The sequence below is a fragment of the Saimiri boliviensis genome, chromosome 10, assembly GCF_048565385.1.
Source record: "Saimiri boliviensis isolate mSaiBol1 chromosome 10, mSaiBol1.pri, whole genome shotgun sequence".
Taxonomy (NCBI): domain Eukaryota; kingdom Metazoa; phylum Chordata; class Mammalia; order Primates; family Cebidae; genus Saimiri; species Saimiri boliviensis.
Window position 1 is genome coordinate 64,424,142 of NC_133458.1, and position 17,491 is coordinate 64,441,632.

Genomic DNA, 17,491 nt, shown 5'->3' on the forward strand with positions numbered 1-17,491 from the left:
GTGAATTGGTAAAGAAACAAGCAAACAAAAAAACAAATACTGCATGTTCTTACTTATAAGTGGGAGCTAAACCTTTGATACACATGGACGTAATGATGGAAACAAGACACTGGGGACTCCAAAAGGAGAGAGAGGGATAGGGACAAATGTTGAAGAACTCCTTATTGGGTACTATATTCACTATTTGGCCGAGGGGTTCAATAAAAGCCGAAACCTCAGCATTATACAATATATCCATGTAACAAAGCTACATATGTTCCCAGGAACCTAAAAATAATCCAACAATATGTTTATACCATATTGTAGTCATTAAGTGTGCAATAGCATTATTTCTACAAAAATGTATATACCCTAATTAAAAAACTTATTTAGCAATAAAAACTTTATTGCTAAAAGTGCTAATGATCATTTTAGACTTCAGTAAATTACAATCTTTTTGCCACTGGTGGGTCTTGCCTCAGTGTTGATGGCTGCTGATTGATTAGAGTAGTGGTTGCTGAAGGTTGGGGTAGTTGTGGCAATTTCTTAAAATAAAATAACAATTAAGTTCGCTGCATTGATTACTTTCACAAAAGATTTCTCTGTAGCATGAGATGCTGTTTGATAGCAATTTATCCATTGTAGAACTTCTTTCAGATTTGGACTTAATCCACTCAAACTCTGGCACTGCTTTATTAGCTAAGTTTTTATTATTCTAAATCTTTGTTGTTATTTCAACAATGTTCATAGCATTTTCACCAGGAGTAGATTCTGCCTTTAAAAATACACTTTTTTTGCTCGTCCATAAGAAGTGACTTGGCTGGGCATAGTGGCTCATGCATGTAATCCCAGCACTTTGGAAGTCTGTGGAGGTCAAATCACTTGAGGTCAGGAGTTCAAGAGCAGCCTGCCAACATGGTGAAACCCTGTCTTTATTAAAAATACAAAACTTAGCCTGGCATGGTGGCAGGCACCTGTGGTCCCATTTACTTGGAAGGCTGAGGCAGGAGAATTGCTTGAACCCAGGAGCCAGAGGTTGCAGTGAGCCAAGATTGTGCCACTGCACTCTAGCCTGGGCAATGGAGCAAGACTCTGTCTCAAGAAAAAAAAAAGTGACTCCTGATCTATTCAAGTTTGATCATGAGAATGTAGCATTCAGTCATATCTAATTCTAATTCTAGTTATCTTGCTATTTCTACCACATCTGCAGTGACCTCCTCCACTGAAGTTTTTAATTTTAAATCATCCATGATGGTCAAAATCAACTTCTTCCAAACTCATATTTATGTTGATATTTTTACTTCTTTTGAATCATGGATGTTCTTAATGGCATCTAGAATGGTGAAGGTTTTCAGTTTACTTTGCCAAGGTCCATCAGAGGAATCACTATCTATGGCAGCAATAGCCTTACAAAAGGTATTTCTTAAATAGTAAGACTTGAAGTTGAAATTACTTCTTGATTTATGGGCTGCAGAATGGATGTAGTGTTAGAAGGCATGAAAACAACGTTAATCTCCTTGCACATCTCCATCAGAGCCCTTAGGTGACTAAGTGCATTATCATTGAAAAGTAGTATTTTGAAAGAAGTATTTTTTCGTGAGCAATAGGTCTCAATGGTGGGCTGAAAATATTTAGTAAACCACATTGTCCAAAGATATGCTGTCATCCAGGCTTTGTTGTTGCATTTACAGAGCACAGGCAGAGTAGATTTAGGATAATTCTTAGGGGCCTTAGGATTCTCATAATGGTGAGTATTGGCTTAAACTTAAAGTCACCAGCTGCATTAGCCCTAAACAAGAAAGTCAGCCTTTCTCTCTCTCCCTCTCTCTTTTTTCTTTTTTTTTGAAACTGTCTCACTTTGTGGCTCCAACTGGAGTATGGTGACACAGTCACTGCTCACTGCAACCTAGACCTCCTGGGCTGAAGCAATCAATCCACCTAGCTTCCCAAATAGCTTGGACTACAGGCATGCATTACGATACCTGGCTACTTTTTAGAATTTTAGAATTTTTTTGTAGAGACAGGGTCCTGCTGTATGGCCCAGGCTGGTCTCAAACTCCTGAGCTCACTCTATCCTCTTGTGTTGGCCTCCTGAAGTGCTGAAATTATAGGCATGAGCCACTGAATCCGACCCTTTTGAAGCTTTGAAACCAGGAATTGGCTTCTCTTCTCTGACTAGGAGGCATCTTCTTCCAATAAAAGGCTGTTTTGTCTACATTGAAAATCTGTTGTATGGTGTAGCCACCTTCATCAATTATCTTACTTAGATCTTCTAGATAAAGTGTGGCAGCTTCTCCATCAGCACTTGCTGCTTTAGGTTGTACTTTTATATTGTGGAGACTGCTACCTTCTTGAAACTTCATAAACCAGCCTCTGCTAGCTTCAAACATTTCTTCTGCAGCTTCTTCAGGTCTGTCAGCCTTCATATGGTTAAAGAGACTTAGGGCCTTATTCTGGATTAGGTTTTGGCTTAAGGGAATGTGTGGCTAGTTTGATCTTCTCTCTAGACCACTGAAACTCTTCATATCAGCAATAAGGCTGTTTGCTTTTTCGTCATTCATGTGTTCAGTAGAGCAGCACTTTTACCCTTCAAGAACTTTTCCTTGGCATTTACAGCTTCCTAACTGTTTGGCATAAGAGGTTTAGTTTTTGACTTATCTTGGCTTTCAACATGCCTTCCTCACTAAGTTTAATTGTGTCTAGCTTTTTATTTAAAGTAAGAGACATGCAGCTCTTCCTTTACTTGGACACTTAGAAGCCATTGTAGGGCTATTAATTAACCTCATTTCCATATTGTTTTGTCTCAGGGGATAGGGATGCCTGTGGAGAGGGAGATGGGGGAATGGCCAGTCAGTTGAGCTGTGAGAACAGCTATTTATATAATATATAATAAACAACATTTATTAAGTTCACTGTCTTATATGGGTTTGATTCATTGTGTCCCCAAACAATTATAATAGTAACATCAAAGACTATAGATTACAGATCACCATAACAGATAAATTAATGAAAAGTTTTAACTATTGTGAGAATTACCAAAATGTAACATAGACACAAAGTGAGCATATGCTGTCCTGATAGACTTGCCTGGGGCCCATTGTTACAGACCTTCAATTTGTAAAACAACAACAAGAACAAAAACACAGTATCTGTGAAGCACAATAAAGAAAACACAGGAAAACAAGGTATTCCTGTATTCAAAGAGATAATTACTGAATTTATGAAACAAGAAAATCATACTTAAAAATTCAGAGAAAAACACCTAGAAAAAATAGTAGAAACGATAAAAAAGAAGTAGAAAGTTGAATAATACAGTTAAAAAAGAAAAGAAAGTTCTCCCAGAGAACAGGACAAAAGATGAAGAAGTGGAAAATAGGAGTGACAAGATAAACACTTAAGAGGATCATTCACCAGGGTAGTAGTAAGCAAAAAAGAAAATTTAGAGAATCAGGAGACTAAACATCTGACTGGGAAGAGTCCCAGAAAGACACTAGAGAAAGGACAGATAGGAAATTATAAAAAAAAAAATTTTAAGAACATTTTTCATAATTGAAGGACATGAGTTTCTAGATTGAAAGAATCCATTGAATGCCCAGGACAGTGAATGAAAGAAGACCCACATGAAGACATACAATTTTGATGTTTTAGAATAGTGGAGATAAAAGAGAAGATCACAAAGGCTTCCATAGAGGATAAAACAGGTCACATTGGAAAGATCAGAATCAAAATAGCATCAGACTTCTTATTAGCCATACTAGGAGACAATGGAACAATGCTATATAAGTTCTGCAGGATTTCTGTACTTACAAATCCAAACCATAAATAAAAAATGAGTTCTCAGAAAATGTATGTGCAAGATTTAAAATAAATTAATATCATGCATTCTTTATTTGGAAGGCATTGGAAACTGAGCTCCACCAAAATAAAAGGGAGAAGATCAAGAAAATGTGAGATATAGGAAACAGTTTACAATGAGGAGAGAAGCTGAGGGAATTCCCAGGATCATGAATTCTAGGATTACAGCTGTACAACAGGCCTAGGGTGCAGTTAGTTCAGATGTAAGCAGGAGAATAGAAGGCCACAGGAGGGATGTAGCCAAGAAAATATTGGAATTAATATATTACCTAATATATTTGCCCGTATTGAAGGCTTTACAGTTGTGTAGAAAAGTTTAGGGCTGATGTAATTTCATATGTAGAAAACTAGACAAATAAAAAGAGAAGAAAATTATGGGAGAAGTAAAGATACAGGTTGGGGTTGAGTTTAGTGGTCAAGAGAATGAGCTCTATAATGAGGCTGTCTGAATTTGAATCCTTGCTATAACACTTACTACTACTACCTGCATACTCTTGAGTAAATTACCTTTCTGTCCTTCAGTTTTCTCATTTATATGGAGATACTAATACCTACCACTTTAGTCTATTCCTGCTACTATAACAAAGTACCAGAGACTGAATAATTTATAAATCATAGAATTTTTTTTTCTCACAGTTCTGGAGCCTGAAAAGTTCAAGATCAAGGCACTGGCAGAGTCAGTGTCTGGTAAGGGCTCATTCACTGCTTCCAAGATGATGCCTTGGTGCTGTGTCCTCCAGAAGTGACAAATGCTTTGTCTTCACATGGCAGGCAGGATGGGAGGGCCAAGGGGACTATCTTTCTCCAGATTTTATGAAGGTGCTAATCTGTTCTTTGAGGGCAGAGCTTTCATGACCTAATAACCTCCCAAAGGCCTTACCTCAATATCATCACCTTGAGGGTTTAGTTCCAATGTAAAAACTTGGGAAGGATGCATACATTCAAACCACAGCACCTACTTAGCATGTTGTTGTGTGGCTCAAATGAGTTAATGCATGCAAAACCATTAGATCAGTAGAAATGGTATTAGTAATCATAGTAATAGTAGTAGTAGTGGTAGCAGAGGCAATAGAAGTAGGTGCTCAAAATTGCTGTTATTTCTATTATGGCTATTATTTTTAAAATTGAAAAATAAGAAGTTTAATACTTTTTTGAGAAATTTTGTGATAAATATCCAGAAGAAACTGTTTAAACATAATAAACCAAAAAGAAAACATTTTTTTAATGACCTGTAGTGCCACCACTCAAAGATCAAATTTTAAAACATGTGAGTGTATTTTTTCCCTGTGCATTGTTTTATTTATGTAATTGTTATATTCTCTCTATATAATTTTGTGTTCTGCTTTTGTTTTTTAACATAAAGAACCATATTACCCATTAATACAAACTCTAAAGACTTTTTGTTGACTTCATTCTTTTCTACTAAATGTATGGAAAATATTTTGTTTAACCAATTATCTATTTTATGTATTTAGTTTGCTTTGTGAATAACATTGGGTGATGGCTTTCTAAAATACATTTCAAAATTTAATTTTCTTATTAGAAATGCAATACATACTAGTTTTAGAAATTTTAAGATGCCAAAATAAGATCAGTAAAATGAATGTAATAGCAGTCTCACTACCAACAGATAAGCCAGGCGTCCTCAAACTATGGCCCAACTCGCGGGCCGCATGCGGCGCCCTGAGACCGTTTATCCGGCCCCCCGCCACACTTCAGGAAGGGGCACCTCTTTCATTGGTGGTCAGTGAGAGGAGCACAGTATGTGGCGGCCCTCCAACAGTCTGAGGGACAGTGAACTGACCCCCTGTGTAAAAAGTTTGGGGATGCCTGAGATAAGCATTGCTCACTGTAATCTTTTTTCATGACAAGATTTATATATATTTTCTTTTGTAAAATGTAGAACTTTTCTTGTAGATATTATGATCACCTTTTGTTATCTTCTATGGTATGTTAGTGTCAGCAGAATGTTTAATTGTAAATTTTTGGATCTCATTTTTTAAATTGCTTTAAAATTTTTTAGTGTTTCACACTGAAAATATATTGAACATCTTTACAGCTAAACATCTATTTTAAAATTATTAGAAAGCAGAATTGCAGGTTCAAAAGGTATACATTTAATATGTATTGTCAAATTTCCCTCCATGATCTCCTTCCTCCTTTTGTTTTTCCTTTTCTCCTTCTCTCCCTTTTTTCTCTCTTTCTCTGTCCTTCCTCTCTCCCTCTACCGTATCATGACACAATAAAAAGGCCCTCACAAGTTGCTGGCACCTTAATATTGGACTTCCCAGCCTCTGGAACTGTGAGCCAATATATTTCTGTTCATTATACATTACCTATGTGATATTCTGTTTACAGCAGCACAAAACAGACTAAGACACACAGTATCACTTGTCTCATATTTTTCACAGGACCAGCTCATATTCAAGGGGAGAAGAAATTATTTCCACTTTGCCATTAGAAGAGTGGCAACTTGTAACCTTCTTTAATCAACCACAGTTTATCCTTTGGCCACAAATCATTTGTATTTATCACATATGCAGAATGCACTGAATTCTTCAAGACACCCCTGAAAAATCTTATTCCATTATAGTATCAGGTTCAACTGCACTGTTCAGGTTCTCATCATCTGAATCAGGTCCAGGTGTAGATACGGTTTCTTAGGTGAGGTAGCAGAGGTATAGACGCTTGAACTAAAAAGATAACCGAAGATACAGGATAGATAGGGGCAGGATGACGCGATAGGCACTCCTGTTCAAAAAGTGGGGAATAGCTACTTAGCAGTCATTGGTCTATTGAATTTCTGATATTGAATTAGGTATGTCACTGGTTTCACCAGCTTTGACATAAGGGAATGTATGTTGATTAAGGCTCTGCTTTGCTTCCTGGGAGTAGTCCTTTGCGGTTCTTGGGTTCACCCTCTAAATCAACATTTATTTTTTTTTGTAAGAAATATGTCAGGCTTTAAGTTAACTATCTTTCTAGGTCTGTTTCCTGACTATAAAATGTTTGAACTGACTGTCCATTTTGGTCCAAGCTGGTGTGGTTCCAGTGATAGAATTCTCTTAAGAACTTCATAGGTTTCATGTGGCTTTCACTGGCACTTACCCCATTAGACAAAACCACATCCGCAGATCTTTTTGAGATAGGTCCCTCTCTACTGTGAGTTAAGATGCTATGGGACAATGCCCCGGAGATTCACACTAACCTTTTTGTTTTGGTGAGAATGTGTATGAGAACCTACAAGATTCTTTGAAATTCTTTTGTGTAGCTGAGGCCCTTAATAGTCCTTGAAACTGTTTTAGGTAGATGATTTGGTCAGGGTGAAACCTTTAATCTGTCTGAGGTTTTATCAAAGGTTTTAAAACTACACCATTGACTTACTCTTGACCTTGAGGTTACACCTTCTGGCAGCACCTCGGAATAGGTCTTTGCTCTGAGGCTGTTTTTTTGAAAATCTATTGCACTTTCAAGTTTCTTTGTGCATTTGTTTGCTTCTTATGCAAGCAAGCATCATTTCAGAAGCATGTGATTTTGTTTTTTTCTATTATTGGTGATGTTAACTGTGATCACTTGGTTAAGGTGATGTCCCCAGTTTTTTTTTTTTTCCACTGTCAAGTTATTACTAGGATACATTTTAAATGTAGAATTGAATGTTTGAATTTGACTGAGAGAATTATGCATTAGACATGTTGAATTTGAGGTGCCTGTTTGACATCCTAGTAGAGACTGGTTCAGAAACAGGGTTACTGGTGGCTTGGAAAGATGAGGTAGCCCTGTTTTCATTTTCTCAGCAAATACAGAAGTGAGGTTATCTGAAGGGAGTAATAATGAGGGAGCATGTTGGAGATGTGAGGAGAGAGCCTTAGAAGGGTCTTCTCAGAGTAGATTGACCAGAAAAGTGTAGTGTTCTTAAGGGCAGTGTTGTGATGAGGGACCATTTGACAACTGTGATCATAACCAGCCTGGTACCATTCAAGATGTTCTGCTTCTTGGAGTGAGACTTTGATTAGTAGAAGGAGTTTTACTGTGATTGAGGTTTGGTCAAGCAATTACAGTGGGGAGAGGTGTAAATTGGTTTAGAGTGTGTGCAGGGAGGTGATTTATCGGGACAGATCATAGAATATAAACTAGATTAAGTGGACAAGAGGGAGGTCAGGAGAGTGAAAAAGTGGTAGATAGACTCCGTGGTTAAAGTCCCAAAACAGTGAGAGAGGGGGAGTTCTGGAGAAAGACAGATAGATATGAGATGATGGATAGGGTATGCGAATGATTCAAATCAGGATTTGGGATGCATTTTCATCTATGTTCTGGTTAATACCATACCAGCTTTATGTAGTGATTTTTTTTTTTTCTTTTTTTGCTTTCTCCATTTTAGGCAGAAGCTGATTATGTTGATCAAGATTAAGTGACTTGGCCAAGGGTACACAGCTAGTAAATGGCAGAGCTTGGATGGAATATTAAAATATTTATTTTTGTTTTTAACTCCCAAACCTTTGTATAATACTATACCAGCTGTCTTTGATTCATGGCAATTGCCCACTAGACAAAGGATAATCATTATTATGGTTGAAAATGTTTACATTATATTTGTTTTGCTTTTTTGGGCTTATTATGGCATACAAATAACGAAAAGGCCTCAAAACATTTCTAACTTTATAAACATCTACTTACTTTGCAGAATAAGTGGCCTTCAGAATTTGGTTGAAAATGATATTTACTTTTATTTTTCAAAGTTCACAAACAAGCATTCACACTTCAGTATTAAGCTGTTAGCATGGAGTGAATTCTACCTGATCCACTTACATTAATGTAAAATTTCCTTTATGTTAAGGAGATCTTCCATTTCCCCACACTTAAAATGATTTAAGCAGGTCCCTAAATAATGATAAACGATGTATTTCTAAGGAAAATAACTTAAGGTAATTTGATTATCTCTACTTCAGGAACCTTCAAGAAAATTTACTTAGGTACTAACTTGATAGTAGTAAAGGTTTTATGGTTTAGTAGAGGGAAAATTGAAACTTTAAATTTAAGATTTCTCATCCTAATCATTAAAATAACAATATTTAGCAGACTTTCACATTATGCAAACAAACAAAACCAAATTGCATGAGCAGTTTTTGGATTAAATTACATGGAGCACTTTCCAGCAATACTTGTATATAGAGGATTGATTGAAATAGCTGCATAATTCCTGAGCAGAGGGCTTTTCTTTGCTGTAATTACATTCGTGCAGTGACTCATATTTTCTTAATGCCTAGATTTTATAATTCAAAGGGAAATGTTCCCTTGAAATTTGAAAACCTGGAAGATTCAAAAGTAGTTTAAAAAAATTTTTTTTTATTATTACTGCTACTATTCCTACACCACAGCTAGTATTCCTCTGAAGAGTATTTGACTTAGGTGATTTTAATTTTACCCACGCGGGCTTCAACAGTGAGTTTGATTCGTGTGACAGTGAAAGGGCAAGGATCCCAAAGATGTCTAGTACAGGGATAGGCTGTTCTGCATTCAGAGACTTCAGCAGTGGAGATTTGAGGCTTTCGCTTTGGTATTCACCACTGTACAGCTCAGTTTCTTTTAAGTGTCAGCTTACTTTTGACTTTCTCTTTCCTTCATCAGCTGAAGGATTGTTTTTCTGATTTTGAGTTCAGATTCCCAAGAGAGGGAAGCTGGTTGGATCTGCTGATAAACATGCCTCTGTATGATAATGTTTCTTTCCTACTACTGGGGAAGTTTTTCAGATTGATAGCAAGGTTGGAGGACAGTCCTTTGCAAATACCTGGCTAGTGTCTCTCCTGTTTGGGTTAATAGGGTGTGATGCAAATGCTGTAGCAAGTACCAGTTTTGCCTGAGGAAGGTCTTTCCTGTGCAATTTCACATTTTTAAGTCCTTGGAAATTTGTGAAATATATATAATATACTCATGATGAAGGGGAAAAAAAGACAGTTTTTGGTTGGATGTACAACAGCTACTTTCTTCACTGCTCTCAATACTGTTCCACCAATATTGTTCACTTGTCTCTAAATAATCATGATGGTCAAGGGAGGCCTGGCAGGAGAATCTTGATTGTTCAAAGACAAATGTTCTTCTCAAAGGATTGGTTTAGGAGTGGTCATATAATGTAATTCTGGCTAAAGATACTTGAGAAGATGAATGCTAAGAGCTATTTTTGAAAGGGCTTGTTCACTTTTAAAAATAAATACAAGGCTTTTTTCTTTTTTTTTTTTAATCTTGGAATAATGTATTTTTCATAAGATGCTGAGAATTGTAGCCATCATGTCAGGGTGATGAGAGGAGCCAGCTAAGAGAGCCCTCTACCATGCTGATGGCAGAGCAGAAAGTTGAACACACCCTTCATCTCATTAATGGCACTGAGCCGCCGCCTGAACCAACCCTGAAACTGCCCTGATGTCAGGTGGGAAGATACTTTGATGCAATGGTAGCCTCCAAGTATGCTACCAGGTAAACTCTCCTAGAGGGGAGGGAACTAAAAGCTCCCACAGACCAAATTCCTGTCCTCAAATCCCTTAATTCACTAAATTAATTAAAGTGCCCAGTGAGAGGCAAGAGGAAAGATTGATAAGTTGGTACACCTGGGTTAGGTGCAAGTAGGGCGGAGGGCCCAGGCCATCTAATCATGGGGAACATAGTGCTCATACATCTGCATATGCCTTCCCTGCTGATGGTATGATTGCAAGGACCAGAGTTGAGGTTTGGGTAAGCCGCAAAGATAGCAGTTGTCACAAGCTAATAACACCTGCTCAAGTGTCTGAGAAACAACGGGACAAGTATGTGTGGTCAGTGGCTGTGGCTTGCCAGTTAGCTTCACAAACAGTCATGAGTTCTCTTGTGTTTATTGGACAGAGGAAAAATGGGGCAGGAATGAGTATCAGCAGTTGTTCTTAACCAGGATGGTTTTGTCCCCCAGTGTACATTTAGCAATGTCTGGAGACATTTTTAATAGTCATGACTGGTATGTATAAGAGATTCTACTGGCATCTATTAGGTAGAAGCCAGGGATGCTAAGTGTGCTACAGTGAACAAGACAGCTTCCCAAGACAAAGAATTATTTGGCCCAAAGTATCAATTACGTTGAAGTTGAGAAACCCCCCCTCACGAATATTAAGAGCCTATGTATATTTAGTGTATCCTGGATATTTAGTGCCTCTTGTATATTTAATGTATCATGAATATTTATTACTCATATATTTCAAGAGTAATTGGCATTTCTTGATCTTGCAACCCTTTCTGTCAGTGTGTAACACATACGAAATCTTCTTCTTACACTTTATATGTCTCTGAATTCCGCTTATGTCTTGCTAGCAAAATATATACTAAAAATATCTTAAAAGGGGTTGCCTATATTTTATAAACCTCAAATTTATTTATCAACTAGAACTGAATAGCCTCAAAATTATACTATCCCTGGAATTTCAAAGAATAAATACGATGATAAATGTCCTGATTGTTTAATACACATTTTGTAGTGTTTTCTACAGCTTGCAGCTGAGAGCATGCTAGCTGATTCTCACATAAAATCAGTAAGAACATCTATTCTAAAGACAAATGAAGCATTGACTTAGACTATAATGATAAGTTTCCTAAATAGTAATAAAAGCATCAGATACTGCAGGATTATGGTGCCTGCATTAATGTAATTCTTGTTTGATGGTTCTGTTTCCATTTCAAGGAATGGTAGGTATGGTACTTATCATGATGAGCCTCTGTGCTCAAAAATTCACATATTTAAATGACTGCAACAGTTTTTGTGTGATGACCTTCAGTTCACGTAAGGACTTTTTAGTTGGCTCAATTTTTATTAATAGAGCAACACTAGAAATATATAGTTTCACACTTTTTAAATCATTAATGATAGTTTTATTTATATTTTAGTGCTTTAACATATTACAGATATTTTATGGAAGTTGTGTCTTGAGACCCCTCCATTAAAAGGGAAAGTTTTTCACATATATGAAATTAAAGAGAAGCATATTTAAGATTATAGAAACATATAAATGTTATTTAGGATAGATTTCAAAAAAGAATTATTTTCAAATGCTGATGGTATATATTCCATTTCATTTCTTTTAACTTTCTTTGCCTTTTTTTACTTTTGTGATGGAAACTAACATTTTGTCAGATAAAAAATATCACATATAACACATAAAGAAATGGTAAGGCACAATATACAATTAAAACTACTTGATAAAAAGCTAAAGTAAAAAATTAAGAACAAGATGTCTTAAAAATAGTGATGTGCATACAGTAGTTTCCTAGAACTATTGGCTGGTTCAGCAAAATCAGCTGTGCTCAGCAATGGAGTGACAGGTGGGTGTAGGTGACAGGTGGGTGTAGGCAGTTCAACCTCCTGTCCTTTTAGAAGCACTGGGCTGTGTGTGTGTGTGTGTGTGTGTGTGTGTGTGTGTGTGAGAGAGAGAGAGAGAGAGAGAGAGAGAGAGAAGGAGAGAGAGAGAGAGCTATAAAGTGTTGATTTGGGGGGTTAAGAATTGTTAAAGCAGATATGTGTAAATTTGATTCTGATTTTCATGTTTTACATTTTCATCATTTCTTTTTGTTGTTGCAGTGATTTGCTGTCCTCTGAATACATAGAGAGACACATTGAACATGGAGGCAAGACTGTGGAAGTTAAAGTAAGTGAAATTTTCCTGTTTGTGGGGAAATTTGTTGAGGAAATTTTATACTACTGATTATGATTTTAATTTTTAATGATACTTCTAATGTACAGTTTTGAAGGTTTTAAAAATACTTTATTATTTGAAGTTTTATCACCCACTTGGGAAAAAAATAAAACTTTACTTTTAGTTATCAGAAAAAGAATTTTTAGAATATGGTAGGAATTGTTAAACTTACATTTTATAGTATTAGATTGGTGTAAAAGTCACTGTGGTTTTTGTGACTACTTTTAATGGCAAAAACCCCAATGACTTTTACACCAACCTATAATTCTTTCTTAGGTTGTGGCACAGAAAATGGTTTTTGAAATTTGCCTTTAAGGTTACCACTGAAGACCAAGGTTGGGTCCAGGGTTGGTGTGTGCCTTTGCATTCAGTTGTGAAAGAGTCCCACCTTCCCACCCCACATCCCTGCCAGTAAAATGTAAAATTATTAGATCTACAGGGAGATCAGGGAATTAAAAATATCTGGAGACAGAAATTGCAGGATATTGGTTATGACAGGTAAACTGTGAAAATATTAACACAAAAATAAAAGCCTCCACCACCTAGAGGCTTAAGAATGTGGGCTTTTCCCCACCAGATCTGCAGATGGTGTAATCTGAAAGCATATGAAACCAAAAGCCACCCAAGTGTAGGGCTTCTTTCTGCTCAACGGTTAGTGTAGTGACCTTTGGCCAAGTGTTTTTTTTCTTCTGAATAGTGTTCCCACTATCTATTCTACTTTATCTGAATTATAATCCCACTCGTTCACATTCATTTCCTTTTTCTAATTACAAATTAGGTACATACTCATTTTAGAACACTTGTAAGCTGAGAAAAGTAGAACAAAAAAGGAAAACTTGTCCTTAAACTCATCAATGAGAGATAAATGTTGCTTTCATTTTGCTACATATCTTTTAATTGGTTTTTATCTTATGCACACATTCGTATATATACATATATATTTATGTAGTATCATATATAGCTACAATATTGTATCTGCTTGCTTCTTTATCATTTTATAAACATTTGTCAAGTTATTTTTCCGTAAAGCCTTGGTTCAGTTTTTTATGTACCTGTATTACTATAGTAAAGCTTTTTATTGAAACTAAACTGTTATCAGTAACCAAAATAAATGATATCGTCTTATTCAAATCACAATCTGAAGAGAATTGAATTTTTCAATTATATATGTATGTGAACTAAAAGAAAACTTTTTATTATGGAAAAGTTTAAACATATATCAAAGTGAAAAGAATGCTGTAATAAACCCCCTCTTACCCATCATCCAGCATCAACAGTTATCAACACTTTGACAATATTTTTTTCTCTTTTTTCTTTATGTGTGTGTTTGTGTTTGTATGTGTGTAGTATTTTAAAGCAAATTCCAGACATTAGGACATTTTTTCAGTTAATTCATCCTACATACCTATGTATTTCTAATTGATAAAGACTTAAAAATCTGATAATTTTTATAAGTTATCTAGATATAATAATTATGCCTGTCTCTTCAGAAAGTTATTCCAAACTACATATTGGCAAATTGAAAGGTGGGTTAATTTACATTACTACCTTCCTATAGAAAGGATATCAGGATTCTTCTGGATATAACATGGGAGAATGCAGCCATTTTGTTTATAGTTGGGAAAAAATTACCTCGGACTAGAATCTCCATGTCCTTTTATTCCCATCCCTGTTTACTTGGCTTCACTTCTGTATTTTGTATGATAATGTTTTTCAGATGTAGAGTATCTCTTATTCCCTTGTTAAATTAAAGAGGAAAGGAAACAGGCCATTTGCTATCTATTTCCATCTGTGTCTGTCAGTGGAATGTTGAAATGCAAATAGGAGCAGGGGGTGGACCCAGCAGATAGCTCTCTGCTGTGTCTATAGTAATATCCCTTTTCAGAAAACTTGTACTTAGTCAGCAAAGTGCACTCCACTCTGGGATCTTAAGGCTCCATGAGTATACATAACACACGAAGCACTGACTCTGCTGTACAGTCTTTGATGATTTTTCCACCTGAGACGTTCAGTTTCTTCGTTGATGGTTTTTCTAACCCCCTAAGCCTATCAAACCAAGGAAATGATAAATACAAACTTTGTGCAGACCGAAGGGCCAGAGGTTGTTGTTGTTTTTTAAGCCCTTTAACCACTCTGATCTCACCTGTCACCTCCATTTGTTTCCAGTCCATTTAAAAATCTAACTCAAAATTCTCTGGGTTTTTTCAGGAACCACATTGAAAGTGCTGAATCCTGCTCATCAATCCAAAGTCAGTAACCAGTTATTTCTCTGCTGGTTCCCTCCTGTCTTGACCTCTGTGCTTAGCTCTTTGGGATGTTTCCTTTTACATGAAATCTGATATCAGTTTCTCTTTTTTATTAATGCCTCATTAATACATTATAAATCAAAGTGGTAACATTTTATATTTTTTTCCTTCCCTCCAGTACCTTTTTAAAAAGGAACTCTTAAAACTTTTCCTTTTCCTTTACCTTCCATATTAGTTTGCTAAGGCTACCAAAATAAAGTACCACATACTGGGCGGCTTTAACAGTAGAAATTTATGTTCTCACAATTCTGGAAGCTAGAAATCCAAGATCGAGATGCCGGTTTTGTCCAAGGTCTCTCTCCTTGCTTTGTACATGGTTTTCTTCCTGTGTCTTCACATGGTCTTCCTTCTGTGTATATCTGCATCCTAATCTCTTCCTGTGAGAACATTGTTCCTATTGAACTATGGCCCACCCTAATAACATTGTCTTAACTTCATTATCTCTTTAGAGACCCTGTCCTTACATACAATTATATTCTGAGGTACTAGGGGTTAGGACTTTAGCATATGTGTTTTGGGGGATCACAGTCCACCCCATAATGCCTTCCTTAAGGGCCTTGTTAGTTTTTTTGTTTTTTCTTAAAGTTGACTGAGGTAAATGAAAGGAAATATGAAATCAAAGCTAAACTCTAAGAACTTTTTGTGTCAGTTGGCACGATCATGGCCGTATGTATCCTAAAAATGTAAATTTAAAACTAAAGTGTTATTCCAAATTTACCAATGACTAGAAACCAGTGACTAGTCTACCAATGACTAGAATGGCTGTGCTTGGGTGTCTTTGAACTTTGGTAAAAGGAATACATATTTCAGGAAAAAAATTTTTTTAAACCTTTTCTGTGGTAAGGTATACCAATGACACAGAAATTCACATAAAACAATGTATGGGTTGATGAAATACTAAAGGCAAATCGTTTTAAAAGTATTATTATACTTTAAGTTATACGGTACATGTGCAGAACGTGCAGGTTTGTTACATAGAATATACACGTGCCATGGTGGTTTACTGCATGCATCAACCCATCGTCTACATTAGATATTTCTCCTAATGCTGTCTCTCCCATAACTCCCCACCTGCCGACAGGCCATGTGTGATGTTCCCCTCTCTGATTCTGTGTGTTCTCATTGTTCAACTCTCACTTATGAGTGAGAACATGCAGTGTTTGGTTTTCTGTTCCTGTGTTAGTTTGCTGAGAATGATTGTTTCCAGCTTCATCCATGTCCCTGCAAAATACATGAACTCATCTTTTTTCATGGCTGCATAGTATTCCATGGTATATATGTGTTACATTTTCTTTATCCAGTCTATCATTCATGGGCACTTGGGTTGGTTCCAAGTCTTTGCTATTGCGAACAGTGCTGCAATAAACATATGCGTGCATGTGTATTTATAGTATAAAGATTTATAATCCTTTGAGTATATGCCCAGTAATGGGATTGTTGGGTCAAGTGGTATTTCTAGTTTTAGATTCTTGAGGAAATTGCTGACCATTCAGTTCAAGAAATAGAGATTTGGCTGAGCATGGTGGCTCATGCCTATAATACCAGCACTTTGGGAGGCCGAGAGGGGCGGACCACCTGAGGTCAGGAGTTTGAGACCAGCCTGGCCAACATGGTGAAACTCTGTCTCTCTTAAAAATACCAAAAATTAGCTGAGCGTAGTGGCAGGCACCTGTAATCCCAGCTACTCAGGAGGCTGAGATAGGAGAATCCCTTGAACCTGAGAGGCGGAGGTTGGAGAGCTGAGATTGTGCCATTGCACTCCAGCCTAAGCAACAAGAGTAAAACTCCATCTCAAATTAAAAAAAAAAAAAAATAGAGTTTGGCCAGCTGTTTATTTGCTGCTTCCCAAACCCAATCCCTTTTTGTCCTCCTCTTATAAGATTTGTAAACACTATTCTGACTTTTATGGTAATCCTTTTCTTGCTTTTGTTTACAGTTTTATCACCAAAGCATGTGCCCCTATAGTTTAATTTTGCCTGTGTAGATTTTAAAAATAAGTTTTAAAAGTTATCTTTCTCTTTTTTTGCCCTTACAATTTATTTGTTGAAGAAACCAGATTGTTTATGCTATATAATTTCCTACAATCTGGATTTTGATGTTGATTGCAATTTTGTATTTAGTGTAAAAACAAACACATTTTGGTGATTGTTTCTTAACATAATGATTTATGTTATCTGCAGGGACATCATCAGCCTCATTGAAATCAATTTATCTTGTTCACATAGCTGTGCATAATTCTGATATGAAAGTTCTATTAAAACTTGAAAAGAATTTTTTGTCAAAAGTTACAAAGATAAAGTGTTTATGCAAGAAAAGAAAGATTCTTTTTGTCCTTTAATGAGACATATTAACCTTTCACTTACATTTATTTTCAATTCATTTAAAAATTAAATTCTTAATTTACCCATCTGTTTAGGGAGAACTTTTATGTGATTAATATGGACTTCTAAATGAATTTTAAAATAGGCTGGGTGCGGTGGCTTACACCTGTAATTGCAGCACTTTGGTAGGCCGAGGTGGGCAGATCACAAGGCCAGGAGATCAAGACCATCCTGGCTAACATGGTGAAACCCCACTGCTATTAAAAATACAAAAAATTAGCCAGGCATGGTGGCGGGCCCCTGTAATCCCAGCTACTCAGGAGGC

General features: G+C 36.4%; 1 protein-coding gene across 23 annotated transcripts in view; it reads left to right on the forward strand.

Moving 5' to 3' along the window:
* The window catches only part of ADAM22 (ADAM metallopeptidase domain 22), a 241,831-nt gene that overhangs the window by 105,683 nt on the left and 118,657 nt on the right, over positions 1-17,491 (forward strand). For all 23 annotated transcript variants that reach the window (XM_074379366.1, XM_074379365.1, XM_074379371.1 and 20 more), the window contains one exon: positions 12,425-12,491. In XM_074379366.1, coding sequence (XP_074235467.1) covers positions 12,425-12,491 — 67 coding nt within the window. The remainder of the gene's footprint in view (positions 1-12,424; positions 12,492-17,491) is intronic.